Consider the following 15,496-nt stretch of genomic DNA (forward strand, 5'->3'; position numbering starts at 1 on the left):
GACTTTTCCTCAAGGAGAAAGATAGCGCTCCGTGCCTTCTCAATGCTCGGTGTGGGGACAGAATTGGATTTTTTTTTCCATTCAACAGTTGACGTACATTTTATTTCATATTATTGATTAAAATAACCCTCGCAATGAAACATTATCTCATTTCCTCTCCATGTCTCTGTTTCTCTTCTTCTTTTTTAATCGTTTAATTAGGGGCTTATATAACTCTCATCACAATCCATACATAAATCAATTGTGTAAAGCACATCTGTACATTCATTGACCTCATCACTCTCAAAACATTTGCTCTCCACCTAAACCCCTGGCATCAGCTCCTCACTTTTCTCCTCCCTCCAGGCTCCCTCTTCCCTCATAAACCCTTGATACTTTATAAATTATTATTTTGTCATAGCTTGCCCTGTTCGACATCTCCTTTCACCCACTTTTCTGTTGTCCGTCCCCCAGGGAGGAGGTCACATGTAGATCCTTGTAATCGGGTTCCCCCTTTCTAACCCACCATCCCTCTACCCTCTGAGTATCTCCACTCACACCACTGGTCCTGAAAGGATCATCCGCCCTGGATTCCCTGTGTTTCCAGTTCCTATCTGTACCAGTGTACATCCTCTGGTCTAGCCAGATTTGTAAGGTAGAATTGGGATCATGATAGTGGGGGAGGAGGAAGCATTTAGGGACTAGAGAAAAGTTGTATTTTTCATCGTTGTTACATCGCACTCTGACTGGCTCGTCTCCTCCCCGAGACCCTTCTGTAAGGGGATGTCTGGTGCCCTACAAATGGGCTTTGGGTCTCCACTCTGCACTCCCGTCTCATTCACTATGATATGATTTTTTGTTCTGATGATGCCTGATACCTGGTCTGTTCTACACCTCGTGATCGCACAGGTTGGGGTGCTTCTTCCATGTGGGCTTTGTTGCTTCTGAGCTAGATGGCCGCTTGTTTACCTTCAAGCCTTTAAGACCCCAGATGCTATATCTTTTGATAGCCAGGCACCATCAGCTTTCTTCACATTTGCTTATTCACCCATTTTGTCTTCAGCGGTTGTGTCAGGAAGGTGAGCATCATAGAATGCCAATTTAATAGAAGAAAATATTTTTGCATTGAGGGAGTGCTTGAGTGGAGGCCCCAGAATTGGATTTTAGGGTTTCTGCTGAAAATTTCAGTCACGACAGGCTCCATTTCTTCACCATGCCTCCGACCCGGCCCGTGCAGCTCAGGACACAGGATCCTGAGATTGCTTTGGGGCTGTGTTCACCCTGTTGTGTCTGATCTCTTTTCTTACAGGAACTAAGTCCAGAAACCACGCATCCAGATTTCCGAATTTGGCTGACAAGTTACCCATCTCCAAATTTCCCCGTGTCTGTGCTGCAGAACGGGGTGAAAATGACCAACGAAGCGCCGAAAGGGTTACGGGCTAATATCATCCGATCCTACCTCATGGACCCCATCTCAGACCCGGAGTTCTTTGGCAGCTGCAAAAAGCCTGTTAGTAATGGCGAAGTCCCGTCACCTCAACCCAGTCATGCACTCTGGTGGGCCCTGGAGATGGGAGCTGGGCGCTGAGGAAAGCTACACATTAAATAGGCCTCCTGCGCCGCCAGGCAGTTGGTTTTGATTACTGATTATTGACTGTGGGGGGAAGTCGATTTTATTAATATTTTATTTTAATTTTGCCACCAGCCTCCTTCTTGCTCAGCTGAGATCTAGTGGTATGTCATTAATAATGTAGCTTTCTATTTAGAAAGTCAGCTGCACGCCATTCCACGCGCAAATCTGCAAGGCAGGAGAATCTTGTTTCAGTATATTAACTGAGGCCTCTGCTATTTGGAGGCTTAGCTCTAAATTAAAACATAAAAATATTTCCTCCATATAGCCACAATGAGAGCCAAAATGGTTTTATGCCCTGATTGACGGGGCTCATAGGAGTCTTTGTATGTCACCAGGCAGGCCAGGATACCACCCACTGCTTCCGTGATGAGAATCCTGTGTGTGAATATGACTGTGGCTTGAAATTATTTCACAGCATTTTACCGCAATTAAAAATAGAAGAGCTTCTTTTTAAGAGGGGGCATGAACCTTGCTAAGATTTTGCCATTAAAAAGCTCACCCTCTTTTTAATTTTTTTAATGCGCCCACTCTTGATGTCTAAATATGTTTTCAGAATATATCAAAAGAAGACTTTAAAAATAAAGGACTTTCATTAAACAAAAGTGAGCGCTAAAGCAAAACAAAAACCTGAGTTTAATACAGAGTCGGACTTGATCCTTAGCTTGTGAGGTTTCAGTCTTTGCATTGATGGGGTTCAGAGAGAGCAGGGAGCCCTCTGGTAGGTGGCAAAGGCGTTTCTCTGTAGGATGGGCTGCACAGAGCCCTGTGCAAAATTGTACTTGACCTTCCCTTTCTTCTAGATCACAAGGCCTCCAGGTCTCACTCACAGTGATTAGAGGTCCACGGATTTATCAACAGCAGTCAAACCAAAACCTCTTCAAAGGGCAAAGAAGCCCAGTGTGGTTTCTCACTTTTTCTTTACACATAGTTGTTAAACTTTGAGAAAAGCCGCAAGTGTGAAAATAGTACAAAGACTACCCTTGACCCATCTCCACCTGCTGTTATAATAGTATACCCTTTGCGTCCTTGTCCTCCCTTTCTCCATATAAACACAACACACACGCACGCATGCACGCACGCACACGCACAAGCTGTAGATAGCTTACACGGATCACGGCTCAGCCAAGGGGTATCAGTTTCCCCGGTCTCAGCATGGTAATCAGCGGCGGTGACTTGAACAGGAATGCACACCACCTCTAGTCCCTGCTCCTGTGATCGAGCCAGCAAAGTGCTTGAGCGCAGGTTCCCCTCCATGAGTCCGCGGTTGGGCATGGTGTTATTCGCCATGTCTTTTTGGGGGCCTCTTTTAATCTGGAACATTTCCCCACTCCTGCTGTGTTTTGATATTTTTAAAGAACTCGCTTTCCCTCATTTATGTTAAAAGAGAACACTTCTCATCTTGCGATGCTGCGGTGTTTCCTCGTGATTGGACCCAGGTCATAATGCCTAGCTCGAATGTTAAGCAGGTGCCACATCCGCATGCTCATGACTCCCACTTGTCCCTCCTGAATGAGAGGACTTTGGATCACCTCAGCAAGATGTTGTCTGATTTCTCCACTGACCATATCTTGTCCCTCATCAAAAGCCACTTCCTACCCAGTCGAATATCCACCTGGCTCTCGCCTCAGAAAATGACTGTGGATGGTTATTTCCCACCCCCACCCTCCCTTCACATTTCCCCATTGGCGCTGGGCCCTTCATCGCCCTGATTTATTTTACTAATTATCAGTAGCAAGTATGCCCTCTTGAATTCTTATTATACCCCAGTGGGTTTTAATTCATAATTACCATTAAGTCCTCTGCAGTCGGAGTAAGCTGCTTCAAGCTTGCTTATCGATACTTTTGCCATGCCCTCCTCTTTAGTGACTTCAGTACTCTCCCTTCTTACTTTCTGACTTAAAAATGCTCGACACTCAGCTGGTACCTATCCTGACCCAGCCCTGGAACCAGCCATTTTCCTAAGGAGGAATGGTATGGTCAAGATCTGCATGATAGATGCAAATACTCACTCATTCCTATGGGCTGCCTTTGGTTCGTGGTTCTTCCAGGAGAAAGAACTGGTAAATATGTACATGCACATACACCTATCCACAAATACACACACGTGAAGGGGATTGAAAAAGTGTGTGGAACAATTCCATGAACTTTTTATTTTTGCATGACAATTTTGAAGCCATATAGATATTTATATCCAAGTACATATGTGCAAATAAACATGTATACTCACGTACACATAGTTTAGAAAGCATGAATTTACACTAGTACTTCAATCCAGTAAGTCAAGAGTTCTCTTTCTTACCCCACCCCGCCCCAATTCTTTATGTGTTTTTCTCTCCTGCCATTGTGAGACACGTGGTTTCTAACAACATTGACGCATTAACTGATTTGTTTCATCCTCTAATTTATCTAAAATAGCTCCAGAATTAGTACAAAAGGTCTGACTTTAATTTCTGCCACCTCTGTGGTGCCCCTTTGGCTCTCTCTCCACCATGAAAGCTTATTCTCTAGATGAGACGTTTTCCTCTGTCCTTGGGTACAAATGGGCTCCCTTAAGATTTGTCTGGTTACTCTGAGATGATGTAAATTTGTGTCATCACTTTAAGTTGAAAAGCCACACCATGGGAAACATGGCTGTAGACACCCACTGAACACGCATCCAAGTGCCACCCAAACCACGCTCGCTGCCACCGAGGCGATGCTGACTCGTGTGACCCTACAGGACAGGGTACAGCTGTCCCTGCGGGTTCCTGAGGCAGTAACTCTCTATAGCAGGAGAAAGCCCCGTCTTTCTCGCACACAGTGGCTGGTGGTTTCAAACTGCTGACCTTGCAGTTAGCAGCCCAACATCTAACCACTATGCCAGCAGGGCTCCTGTATGTGCACAGATAGGCATGTTTTAACCCGAAGAGCCTGTAGAATTTGACTAAATTCTATTTAACCCTACTTTGTAGTAAATATATCTTGTCACTATTTAGAAACAGATGGAATTCATTACTTTGATTTTAGAATATCTGAAGCATAATACAATGTTATAAGGAAAATCACCATTTGGCACCATTTCTAATCATTGCAGGAGGAATTCAAGAAATTACTCTATGGCCTCTGCTTTTTCCATGCCTTGGTGCAAGAGAGGCGGAAATTTGGACCTCTGGGGTGGAATATTCCTTATGAGTTCAATGAGACTGATCTGAGAATCAGTGTACAGCAACTCCACATGTTCCTGAACCAGTATGAGGTATCGTAAAACTCACAGCAAGGACATTGCCTGTTTTGCTCTTTATCATGTTATAAGTATTGGTACAATAAGCAGGGACTTCTGATTAATTTCTACTCTTATAAAATGAATAGGCAGGGCAGTTCCCCCACAGCTTGTTAAGTAGTACTTTATTATGAGAGAATGTTGTAACTGCTATAGTAGGTAGTTAGGATGTCAGTTTGTCTGTCAGGAGCCTGTATTTTGTCATTTATTTTTATATATAGATACCCGTGGGGCTTGAAAAGTGGTCTTATCAGATTTATTTTGTAAAGGACTTGAGAGGACCACAAATCAAGCAGACTCCAAATGAAGGAGAAAATGAAAACAGCATCAAAAATCAAGCAAAATACAAAGCAAAGCACAAATACCTCCTTCTCTTCTAAAGCGTGCCTTCCTTTCCAGAGAAGTGACGTTGTGCCGTTGTTACAGAGTGTGGGCCATTCGGCAAGAGAAAACGGTTTTAGCGATCGGTGTTCATCTGAAAGGGAGCAGCCAGATGGCCTAATGTCACATCAGCCACAGTTTCGACTTCTTCCACAGTTAGCACTCGCACTCACACACACACACACACACACTCACACACATACACTCACTCACACACACACACTCATACACACACACTCACACACACACACTCACACACACACTCACACACATACACTCACACACACACACACTCATACACACACACTCACACACACACTCACACACATACACTCACTCACACACACACACACATACACACACACACTCACACACACATACACACTCACACACTCACTCACACACTCACACACACACACTCACACACACACACACTTGCTCTTTCACTTTGAAATAGAATATTATTTTTCTTGGGAATTCCGCTCTTTTACCTTATTTAATAGAATAGTTCATTTTTTTAAGTTACAATAAAGTTAATAAACCAAACTCCTTTTTTTATATATGTAAAACTTTTATTCTGCTGCCAGAGTTCTCTTAGTGAAAACTTGATCATATCTTACTTCTACTGAATCTCAAAATGCAGTATAGCGTTCCTATAACATTCACAGATTACACAATGATATTAATAAATACTAATCCAATGATGTTACTGGATGTGATGATAGTGCCACTTTTATCCTCTGACTTGGTGACTTGGCAGTTTATAAAGAGCTCTCATCTTAATTTGGAAACATGACCAATGATGACTAGTATCTCTCTTATAATCCTCTGGATCACGCATTACTGCCTCCTACTCAAGGATAGCATGCAGAGTGCTCACTAGAGACCAAGCCCTCTGGAACGCAGGTGGTTAAAGCCACCTGTCTTAGGTGGTCATAGAAGGTGTACCTGGGACTGCTGCCTATTGTGACCATTTGGTGAACCATTGAGTGATGTCTATTGTTTACCGTTACCAGCTGGGAGAATCCCGAGGAAACGCGAAAAGCTGTCGGGTTAGTGTATGTGGCGTACACATGAGAGAGACTGAACAGTCTTCCTTGGGACACAGCTAGAATGCTCTTGTTGCAGTAATTTTGTCACTTATTGCATAATGTAAATATGTCACTGTTATTTATTTTATTGCTTGGTGACATTTTATAGAAAACCCTTGTTGGAAACAAGTTCAAAGAAGCAAATGTGCCTGTTTAACAATAACAGCAACAAAATGAAGAACTGGGTTTGTTTCTCAGTAAACTTAATGATGACTACTTAGCTTGTACAGAATATTTGTTGATGTTTACTGTCCACCGAGACATGTACTTTCACCATAAGTGGAGGAAGACCATTTTAAACTGGTGCCTGGTACAAGTTTCATATCAGGTTCACCAAACGTGTGACTAGAAAGTCACTTAAGTCAATTCCAATGAAGGTTGGATTTTCTCACTCATTTCGTGGAATCAAACTAATGCTTTTAAAGTTCTTTCTGTTAAAGGTGAAACATCTTCCATTACTGTGAATTCAGCTTAATTCTTTGATGTGGCCCAGGTAGTGAGGAACTCGGATGGATTGTCACACAGCTTTGTGGTGAAGACAATGCCCTTACCAAATTCAGACTGCACGTGGGTGAGAACCAACTGTCAGCCACAGGAAAGACGAAGATGTGAGAAGTACAGGCAAAGAAGACAGGTGGAGGGGAAGCCAGGAGAGAGCAAGCTGAAGCAGTGGGCAATGTTAAGAACAGGCTACTCTCTTAAATGCACCAGGAAATGAAATGCACTTTGGATTTGCAACAGCCGTTTCAAAGAGGGCTATGTAGCTTTAAACCTGGGGCTCTCTCTAACCTCTAGGACCACAAAAATAACACCATATTTATTTGGGAGCAGGAAGGCTAAATGAAACCTTTCCATCTGTGTTTCTTCTAGTCCATGTATTGCAAAAAATAATATTGAGATGTATTAACTATACAATGACAAATTCCAGTGAGGTGCAAGTTCTCTCTCTTCAATCAAGAATCTTTTAATGGCATGCAGGACTGACTGAACTGATTTCTTCTATTAAATGACAGTTCATCCGTGCTTCCCATTCCTCTGAGCATAGTAATCACATAGCAGACTTGACACAACCGCTGCTCCTGAGTCACATGTAATTCATCAAGAGTTAAAGAGGGATCCTTTGAAGAATGTGACTTCACAGTTCCTATTGATTTCATTAAGTCTAATCATTTTTCAACAGTCAACATCTTTTCTTATAATATGCTGATCCAATGTCTTGACAAATAAGGCAATCAGCATTAAATTGTCTAGTGCATACATGTGTGCACACAGGAAATCTAGACCAAGAGCTGTTACCATCCAGAGAATGAGGCACTCGGGAAACTGAGAGGTAGACTCATCTCCACTTGGGAAGGAGAATGAATTGGTGGTCACTAGAGAAGGTTACATTTCAACACCTCCTAGCTTTGTTAGAATATGCTTCTGACTGCCAAGTAGGCCAGTGGTTCTGCCACAGCCAGGAACCAGAACTATGAACTTTAATTCGATTTTACTGCAGCTCGAAGCCAGATTTTTTAAAAAGGGGAGACATTTAGAAATCCTTAGTCAATGATTGGGAACTAGGGTTTTGCTAGCTTTCTCTAGCCAAGAAGGAATAACAAAGCAAAGCAAGCCTGAAAAAGGTGGTGGGGATGTATGTCTGTGGTGAACTTCAGGCATCTTAGAAGAAGCAAACACATGAGGAGTTCTCATCACATGAGGAGTTCTCATCACATGGAGGAGTTCACCAGCATGCTTCCAGACACACTAAGCACTGGGGCAGAAACCTCACTGAGCCAGGCATTCTAGTCAGATGCTGGAGAACCGTAGACCTGATATAAATCCTGACGTGCTTTTAAAGGAAATAAGCAGTGCCCTATGGCGGACTGATGGAGTCTACATGCTCTTCCCCAGGGTTTGCATCTATTTTCCTTCTATTTATCTGTCCCTTGCCTGTGCTTCAGGAATTCTAGTGGTGTGTAGGTTACCCACTGGACTCGTTATAAACACCAGCCGAACCAGAATTCTTACAGCTGGTCCAATAATCAACATCATGATGAGCAGACAAAAGACTGAAGTTGTCGACTACCCCATTTTGCTTAGATCCATAGTCAGTGCTCATGGAAACAGCAGTTAAGAAATCAAAATACACATACAACCAAGACTTCAGACGCTGTCCTTTAAAGGTAAACAAAATCCTTCCTAGGTCATACCTAAAGGCTACAAAATCCACCTGGGTCTCAATAGTTTAGATATGTCCCTGGCCCACTTCCTTTTACTGCGGAGCATTACAACTCCTCCCCATGGGATATATGGCACTTCTATTGATAGGACCGTTGATTTAGCCAGTGCTACAGAATTTCAAGCACTGTTTAGAAAAGGGAAGTAGACATGTATAGGACAGCCTCTTAGACCAGAAATGCACAGACTGTGGACCGACCGTTACGGATCAGAACCTCAGATGACTGGGCACCTATTACTGTAAGCAATGAGGGCTGGAGACAGGGCAAAGCGTTCACTGTCACTCCTTCGCAGGGGTAGAATATAACTGCCAGACTAAGGCATGTCATAAAAAAAGCAAAGAGCATGAAAATAGCGACTATATCGGGTACCCTTCAAAGCAAGAGTTCTAAACCAGTCCAGTGACCTCCACACCCATTACCTTGGGAGAGCAGTCATCTGCTTCTTTTCACACTAGGGCATTTCAGCCTTAAGTCCAAGGTAGTATTTTCATTCCTTAAATCTGCTACGAGTTTAAGTTAATGTACAGTTTATTTAGTTTCTTCTTCTTTTTGTTTTTGTATGTTTTTCTTTATGTGAAATTCCTAAGCAAATCTGTAGAGACAATAACTGGATTAATAGTTTCTTGGGGCAGAAGAGGTTAGGGAGAAATGAGAGGCTAAGAAAAATGAGTACAAGAAATACACAATCATTCTAAAATTTATTGTGGTGATTGCAAAATTTAAAACATGCAATTAAATTATTGAATTGTATGATATATGAATTGTAAGTCAATAAAACTGTTAAAAATTTAAAAGAAGAAACAAAGACCATTTGGCAAAAATGCTGCACAAGATGTCTTTAAAGTGTTGATGAGCAAGGATATTACTTTGAAGACTAAGGTGCACTTTGACCCATGCCATGGTGTTTCCAGTTGCCTCATATGCATGTGAAAATTGGACAATGAATAAGGAGTACCACAGAAGAATTGATGCACCTGAATTTTGGTGTTGGCAAAGAATATGAGAAAGACCACGGACTGCCAGAATAACCAACAAGTCGGTCTTGGAAGCAGTACAGCCAGAACGCTCCTTCGAAGCAAGGATGGTGAGACTTTGTGTGAGTTCCTTGGCATGTGATCAGGAGAGACCTGTGCCTGGAGAGGGACACGATGCTTGGCAAAGTGGAAGATGAGTGAAAAAGAGGAAGAGCCTCGGCGAGACAGATTGCCACAGGGGCTGCAGTGACGGGCTCAGACAGAGCTATGATGAGGAGGGCACAGGACCAGGCAGGGTTTTGTTCTGTGGTGCATATTGGGCCAGTATGAGTCACAGTCGACTTGATGGCACCTAACAACAACAACAACAACATAATGCAATAGATTCCCCTTCAACCACTACACAATTATTTACTTATTTGCCTTGCATATATTTGTCTAATTTCAACACTGCACCCCCTACTTTAAGGAGGCTGGTGGCAGCGTAGGGGGTTCATGGGGAGCACTGTTGGTCACGTGTTAGACTGCTAACTGCAAGGTGGGCTATTCGAACACAGCAGCTATTCCCCAGAAGGAGCATGAAGCTATTTGCTCCCATAAAGATCTACAACCTTAGAAACCAGAATCGACATGGTAGCAATGGGCTTGCTTTGGGTAGCATAATGGAGCACATGCCTGGCTGCTAACCCCATAGTCAGCAGTTCAAATCTTCCAGTCACTCTATGGGAGAAAGATGATCCTAGAAAAATGTACAGTCTTGGGAGAACTAGAGAGCAGTTCTACTCCGCCCAATAGGCCTTCTGCAAATTGTAATTGAATCATCCCAGTGGGTTTGGTTTTCAACAATCATTAACGCTTCTCTAGCCCCGGAATTTATATTAAACAGATTACTCAAAGTGGATTCGCTGAAATGTGGGTTATATATACTTTAAATTTTAACAGATCACTGCTTCAAGGGCATGAGAAGCACCAAAGTGGTGAAAGGATTCAAATGTAAAAGATTACTATATTTGAGTAGAAAATATTTTTAAATGTTGCTATATTAAAAATATAAATGGTTAAACATCATGAAATAAAAATAACGAAGGAAATTGAGAAATAATGAAAATTTATGTGACAGAGTGATTCAATTTTCTTATAATGAGCCTGGAATTAATAAAAAAGATAAATACCCAAATTAGTAAAACACAAAAAGAATAGAGAAGCTAATGTACAACATAAGATAACCAAATGGTCAATAAACATTTTTATGTCAACATTACTCCTAAAGAATGAAAATTAAAACAATTAAAAATGCTCCTATTTTTAACTATCAATTTTTTTTCTAAGTGATAATGCTTAGTTCTGGTGATAATGTGAAGAAATAAAATTCTTGTATGCTTCTGTTGAGTGTGTGGGCTTAAAATAAAAGAAATGAAGTGTGAAAAAAATCAATCATTACAAACATTTAAAAATGCTTACATTGAAGAACATAATTTAAAAAGCAAAATCAAACTAACTGGAAAATATGTTCCCACAATTTTATAAATTAAGGTCAGTTTATAATTTAGTATATACACACACAAAAAACTATTAAAATGCCCATTAAAAACGATAGAAGGCCAGCTCACAAAGGGGCTACAAATGGTGTTTAGACACACGGAGCCTCACTTAATAGCCCAGAAAATGAAAAGTTAAACAGTATTACTTATTTTTAGTCTATCGAATTAGCAAAGATTTAAAACTGGTAACTACAATTACTACGGGCTTTCAGAACAATTTGCTGGCCACCTGATGGCACTCTCAGGTAACCACTGGGCTGCTACCATGAGCACATGGGCAGTTTGAACCGAGCAGCCACTCCTTGGGAGCAAGACGGGGCTCTCGACTCCCGTCAAGAGTGACTGTCTTGGGAGCGCACAGGGCAGTGCTCCCCTGTCCTCCGGGGAGGCTGTGCATCAGAAATGACCCGATGGCAGGGGGGTTGGTTGTTTTGAGCCACTCCATGAAGATTCACATTCTTGACAATCCTATATAGAGAACACCACATGATTCAAAAATCAGGGTTGCTTCCTCTCATCACACTTACTCAATCTCCATGCTGAGAACCTCATTGGAGAAGCTGGATTATATGAAGATGAATACGGCATCAGGATTGGAAGAAGGCTTCTTAATGACATGCGACATGCAGACGATAAAACTCTGCTTGCTGAGTGAGGAGGATTTGGAGCACTTGCCGATGAAGCTCAAGGAGTGCAACCCTTGGTATGGATTACAATTTAATGTAAAGAATGCCGACATCTTCACAAGTGGACCAACAGACTGCATCATGATAAAGGGAGACAGGTTGAAGTAGTCAAGGATTTTGTCTTGCTTGGATCCTGAATGAATGCTCATGGAAGCAGCGATCAAGAGATCAAAAAACGTATTGCGTTAGATTAATCTGCTGCACAAGACCTCGTTAGAGCATTAGAGAGCTGGGATGTTACTTTGAGATTGAATCAGAAAGACTTGCTCATTTGAATATTGGTGCTGGCAGAGAGTATTGAAAGGACCAGGAACTTCCAAAAGAACACACAAAAAAGTACAGCCAGAGTGCTCCTTAGAGGCAAGGATGGCAGGACCACGTCCTGTGGACGTTGGACGTGCTGTCAGGAGAGCCCGGTCCCTGGAGAAGGACATCATGTTTGGTAAAGTAGAAGGCAGAGAAGCAGAGGAAGACCCTGGAGAAAGATTCACCCTGTGGCTGCAACAAAGGGCTCAATCACCGGAGCCATTGTGGGGATGGTGCGGACGGGGCAGTGTTTCATTCGATGGTGAATAGGCTCGCTGTGGGTCGGAACAGACTCGATGGCTCCTAACAGCAACATGAGTTATTGGCAGTAGGTTTGGGGGTTGGGGATCACCATTTGACATAATTTCTGTTTTAGAAATCCCCATGGGGAAAAAACACACATGTATATGTTTAGTAAAACATGCTTTCACATGGTAGAAAATTGGGAGCCACTATAATCTTCAACATTAGAAAATAGTTGTTAAAATAATATTTTCAAATAATAGTTCATGAGATGGTTTTAAATCTCATGCTATGAGATTTGGTGAGAAGTTAGTTGAGTGCAATTCCACTTGTATAAATATACACAGAAGTAGAGCACCTTGGAAGGAGGGCGTGCCCATAGGGCAGCCAGAGGAGGTTAGACATGGCCTCCCATGCGGTTTATTGCACCAAAATAATTCACAGATAACCGATAATTCACAGGTAACCACTGCGCTCTACTATGCTGGGTTCATAATTTCTTGCAATGGCCACACAATTCACAGACAATATTCATTATTATGGGGGCTTCTTAGGGAAGTTAGGAGCCTGGGGATGTAACAGTTCCACTGCGAATCACAAGCCCAGCTGTTCAAAACCACCAGCCATGATGGGGCTGGCAGAACGACGGGGCTTTCTATTGCCACGAAGGCAGTTCTCTGCACTATAGTAGGCTCACCATGAGTCGGCATCAATGGGATGGCAGGTAAAGTGAGAGATGGCGGTGAGGGAAGTTCACAGGTTATCGCACGTGAGGACCTGGGAACAGTAAGGAGACAGTCACTGATCTGTCACAGTAAGGAGCAACACCGCTCCTTGGCCAGGCACAGAGCCTCCCTGGGCTTTTGCCTCTCAGCTCCCTGGTCCCCTGGCCTCTGTTTCTGTGGACCAGGAAGTCTGCCTGACCCTCTGTCTCACAGCCCCGGGATCTCGGCCCTGCTCTTCCAGCTGTGTACCACAGTCTGTGTGCCACCGTCTCTGAGGCTCCTGCCTCAGCCTCCCCTGCTTCAGATGGTCTAGATCTAGATGTAGACATCCAGAATATGCTCCTCTGAAGGCCCCGGGACCTTTCTCTGTCCAAGATGGCTCTGAGACATGTACAGAGAAACGCCTTTGCTAGAGATGGGGTTTTGGTCTCTTAGCAGAGCATACCCCCAGGGGCACTGAGGGTACTGACTTAAGTTCCATCCTCTAGTAGAATCTGAGGATAAAGGCCACCTTAATCCTGTAACAGAGACCACCACCACCACCCCAAAACAAACAAAAACCCCTCACTCCCATCAAGTCCAGGCTGGCTGATGCATATTGACCCTACAGAACAGGATAGAGCTGTCTCGGTGAGCTGCTGAGACTCTCCCTGCGGGAGTAGAAAGCCCCTCATTGGCTGATGGTTTTGATCTGCTGGTTTTGCTGCTAGTAGCCCACTGTGTTACCACTCTGCCACCAGGGCCTCCTTGTAAAAGAGGATGCCCTTCACAATGGGATTGTAGCCACGCGCATGGAGACCAGAACTATGAATTTCACATAAGGGATTACGGCTAGAAGGAAGGGCCTTATGAATTGACTATCTCAAGTAGATATGTTTGAGTGTCACTCAACAGTGCAAGATTCTCCAGGATGAGGCCTGGCCTACCGCGTTTGTGCCCGCCTCACAGCAGACGCTCAATACGTGGTCCTTAAATGGTGAATGAGTTCACGAGAGGAGCGCTCCTCTCAGCATTGCTCACATGGAAAAACCTCAAAGGGAGAGAATGAGCATTGGAAAAATCACATCATTTCACAGGGAAGTACATTAAGGAAACTGTGTTGACACAAAATATCTGTAAGGCATTTAATTTAATCTTCTGAGTAAGTAAGGAACCGGCTCTGTATAATATGCTCCACGTGTGCATCTCTGGCTGAGTGACCTGATCTCTCTTTCAGGAGCTGCCGTACGACGCCCTGCGATACATGACGGGGGAGTGCAATTACGGCGGCAGGGTGACTGATGACTGGGACCGGCGCACGCTGCGCACCATCCTCAACAAATTCTTCAACCCAGAATTAGTTGAAAATTCAGACTATAAATTTGATTCAAGTGGCATCTATTTTGTCCCTCCTTCTGGTGATGTAAGTAGGCACTTCAGAAAACTGAATATGAAATTCCTGTGAGTGATGTTTTCATTTTTTTTAATTAAAAGATCACTTTATTGGGAGCTCTTACTGCTCTTTTAATAAGGCATACATCAATTGTATCGAGCATATCTGTGCACATGTTGCCATCATTATTGTCTAAACATTTACGTTCTACTTGAACCCTTGGTATCAGCTTCTTTTTGAGTGACCATTTTGAAGTGATCTTTTCCCCAAGCCTTGGCGTTTTCGTTGTTGTTAACAACCCTGGAATTGACTTTGCTTCCTCTAGTCGAGCAGCAACAGCAAAGCCCATGCCTGGATGGGGTCAGGGGTTTCCTGTCCACTCGATAATGGGAGGTTAGTCAGAAACACTCCTCCCTAAGAACAGCTTCCAGAACAATCTGGGATTCCATCATCAGGAATTCAGTCATTTGGGTAACAAGGCACTATCTCCATTTAAAATAAAAACACACAAGCATGGTGACAAATACTAATAGTTAATACCTATACTATGATCCCTATTTACAGAGCACTCACTCACCATTATGTCAGTACAGCAATTTAACATTGCTGTTACGGTTTATCCCTTTCACAAAGGAGAAAGCAGGGTTGCTAAGGTGAAATAATTTCTCTAAGACCCACAAAAAGAAAGCGGTGGAGAGTTCACAGACCCGCCTGTGGCTCATTCTTTCAGACTCATCCTGTGGAAGGGGGAGAGGGGGCTGTCGAACTCCAGGTGATCACATTACTGGTTTCTCGGAAGCACCAGGGCATTCACAGTAGCTCTTGTTTTACTTCCAGAAACAAAAGGGCACAGATTGAACAAAAGCACAGAGACACATGGAACACAGATAAATAACAGAGCCCCCAAATCTAGCCCCACTTCACTGATATGAATGCTGGCTGAGGACAGATATTGATAGGGATTGTGATAGTCTGGGTAGACTAGAGAAACAAATTTGTACACACTCATATGTGTATAAGAAAGAGCTTTATATACAAGAGCAATTGCATTTTAAGAAAACATCCCACCCCAGTCCAGATCAAG

At 43.0% G+C, this 15,496-nt stretch overlaps 1 protein-coding gene across 1 annotated transcript in view; it reads left to right on the forward strand.

Moving 5' to 3' along the window:
- Window positions 1-15,496, forward strand: part of DNAH7 (dynein axonemal heavy chain 7) — a 249,562-nt gene that overhangs the window by 208,222 nt on the left and 25,844 nt on the right. The window contains exons 57-59 of the mRNA XM_075528957.1: window positions 1,289-1,489; window positions 4,686-4,847; window positions 14,257-14,442. Of these exons, the coding sequence (XP_075385072.1) occupies window positions 1,289-1,489; window positions 4,686-4,847; window positions 14,257-14,442 (549 nt within the window). The remainder of the gene's footprint in view (window positions 1-1,288; window positions 1,490-4,685; window positions 4,848-14,256; window positions 14,443-15,496) is intronic.

The sequence above is a fragment of the Tenrec ecaudatus genome, chromosome 13 (assembly GCF_050624435.1).
Source record: "Tenrec ecaudatus isolate mTenEca1 chromosome 13, mTenEca1.hap1, whole genome shotgun sequence".
Lineage (NCBI taxonomy): Eukaryota > Metazoa > Chordata > Mammalia > Afrosoricida > Tenrecidae > Tenrec > Tenrec ecaudatus.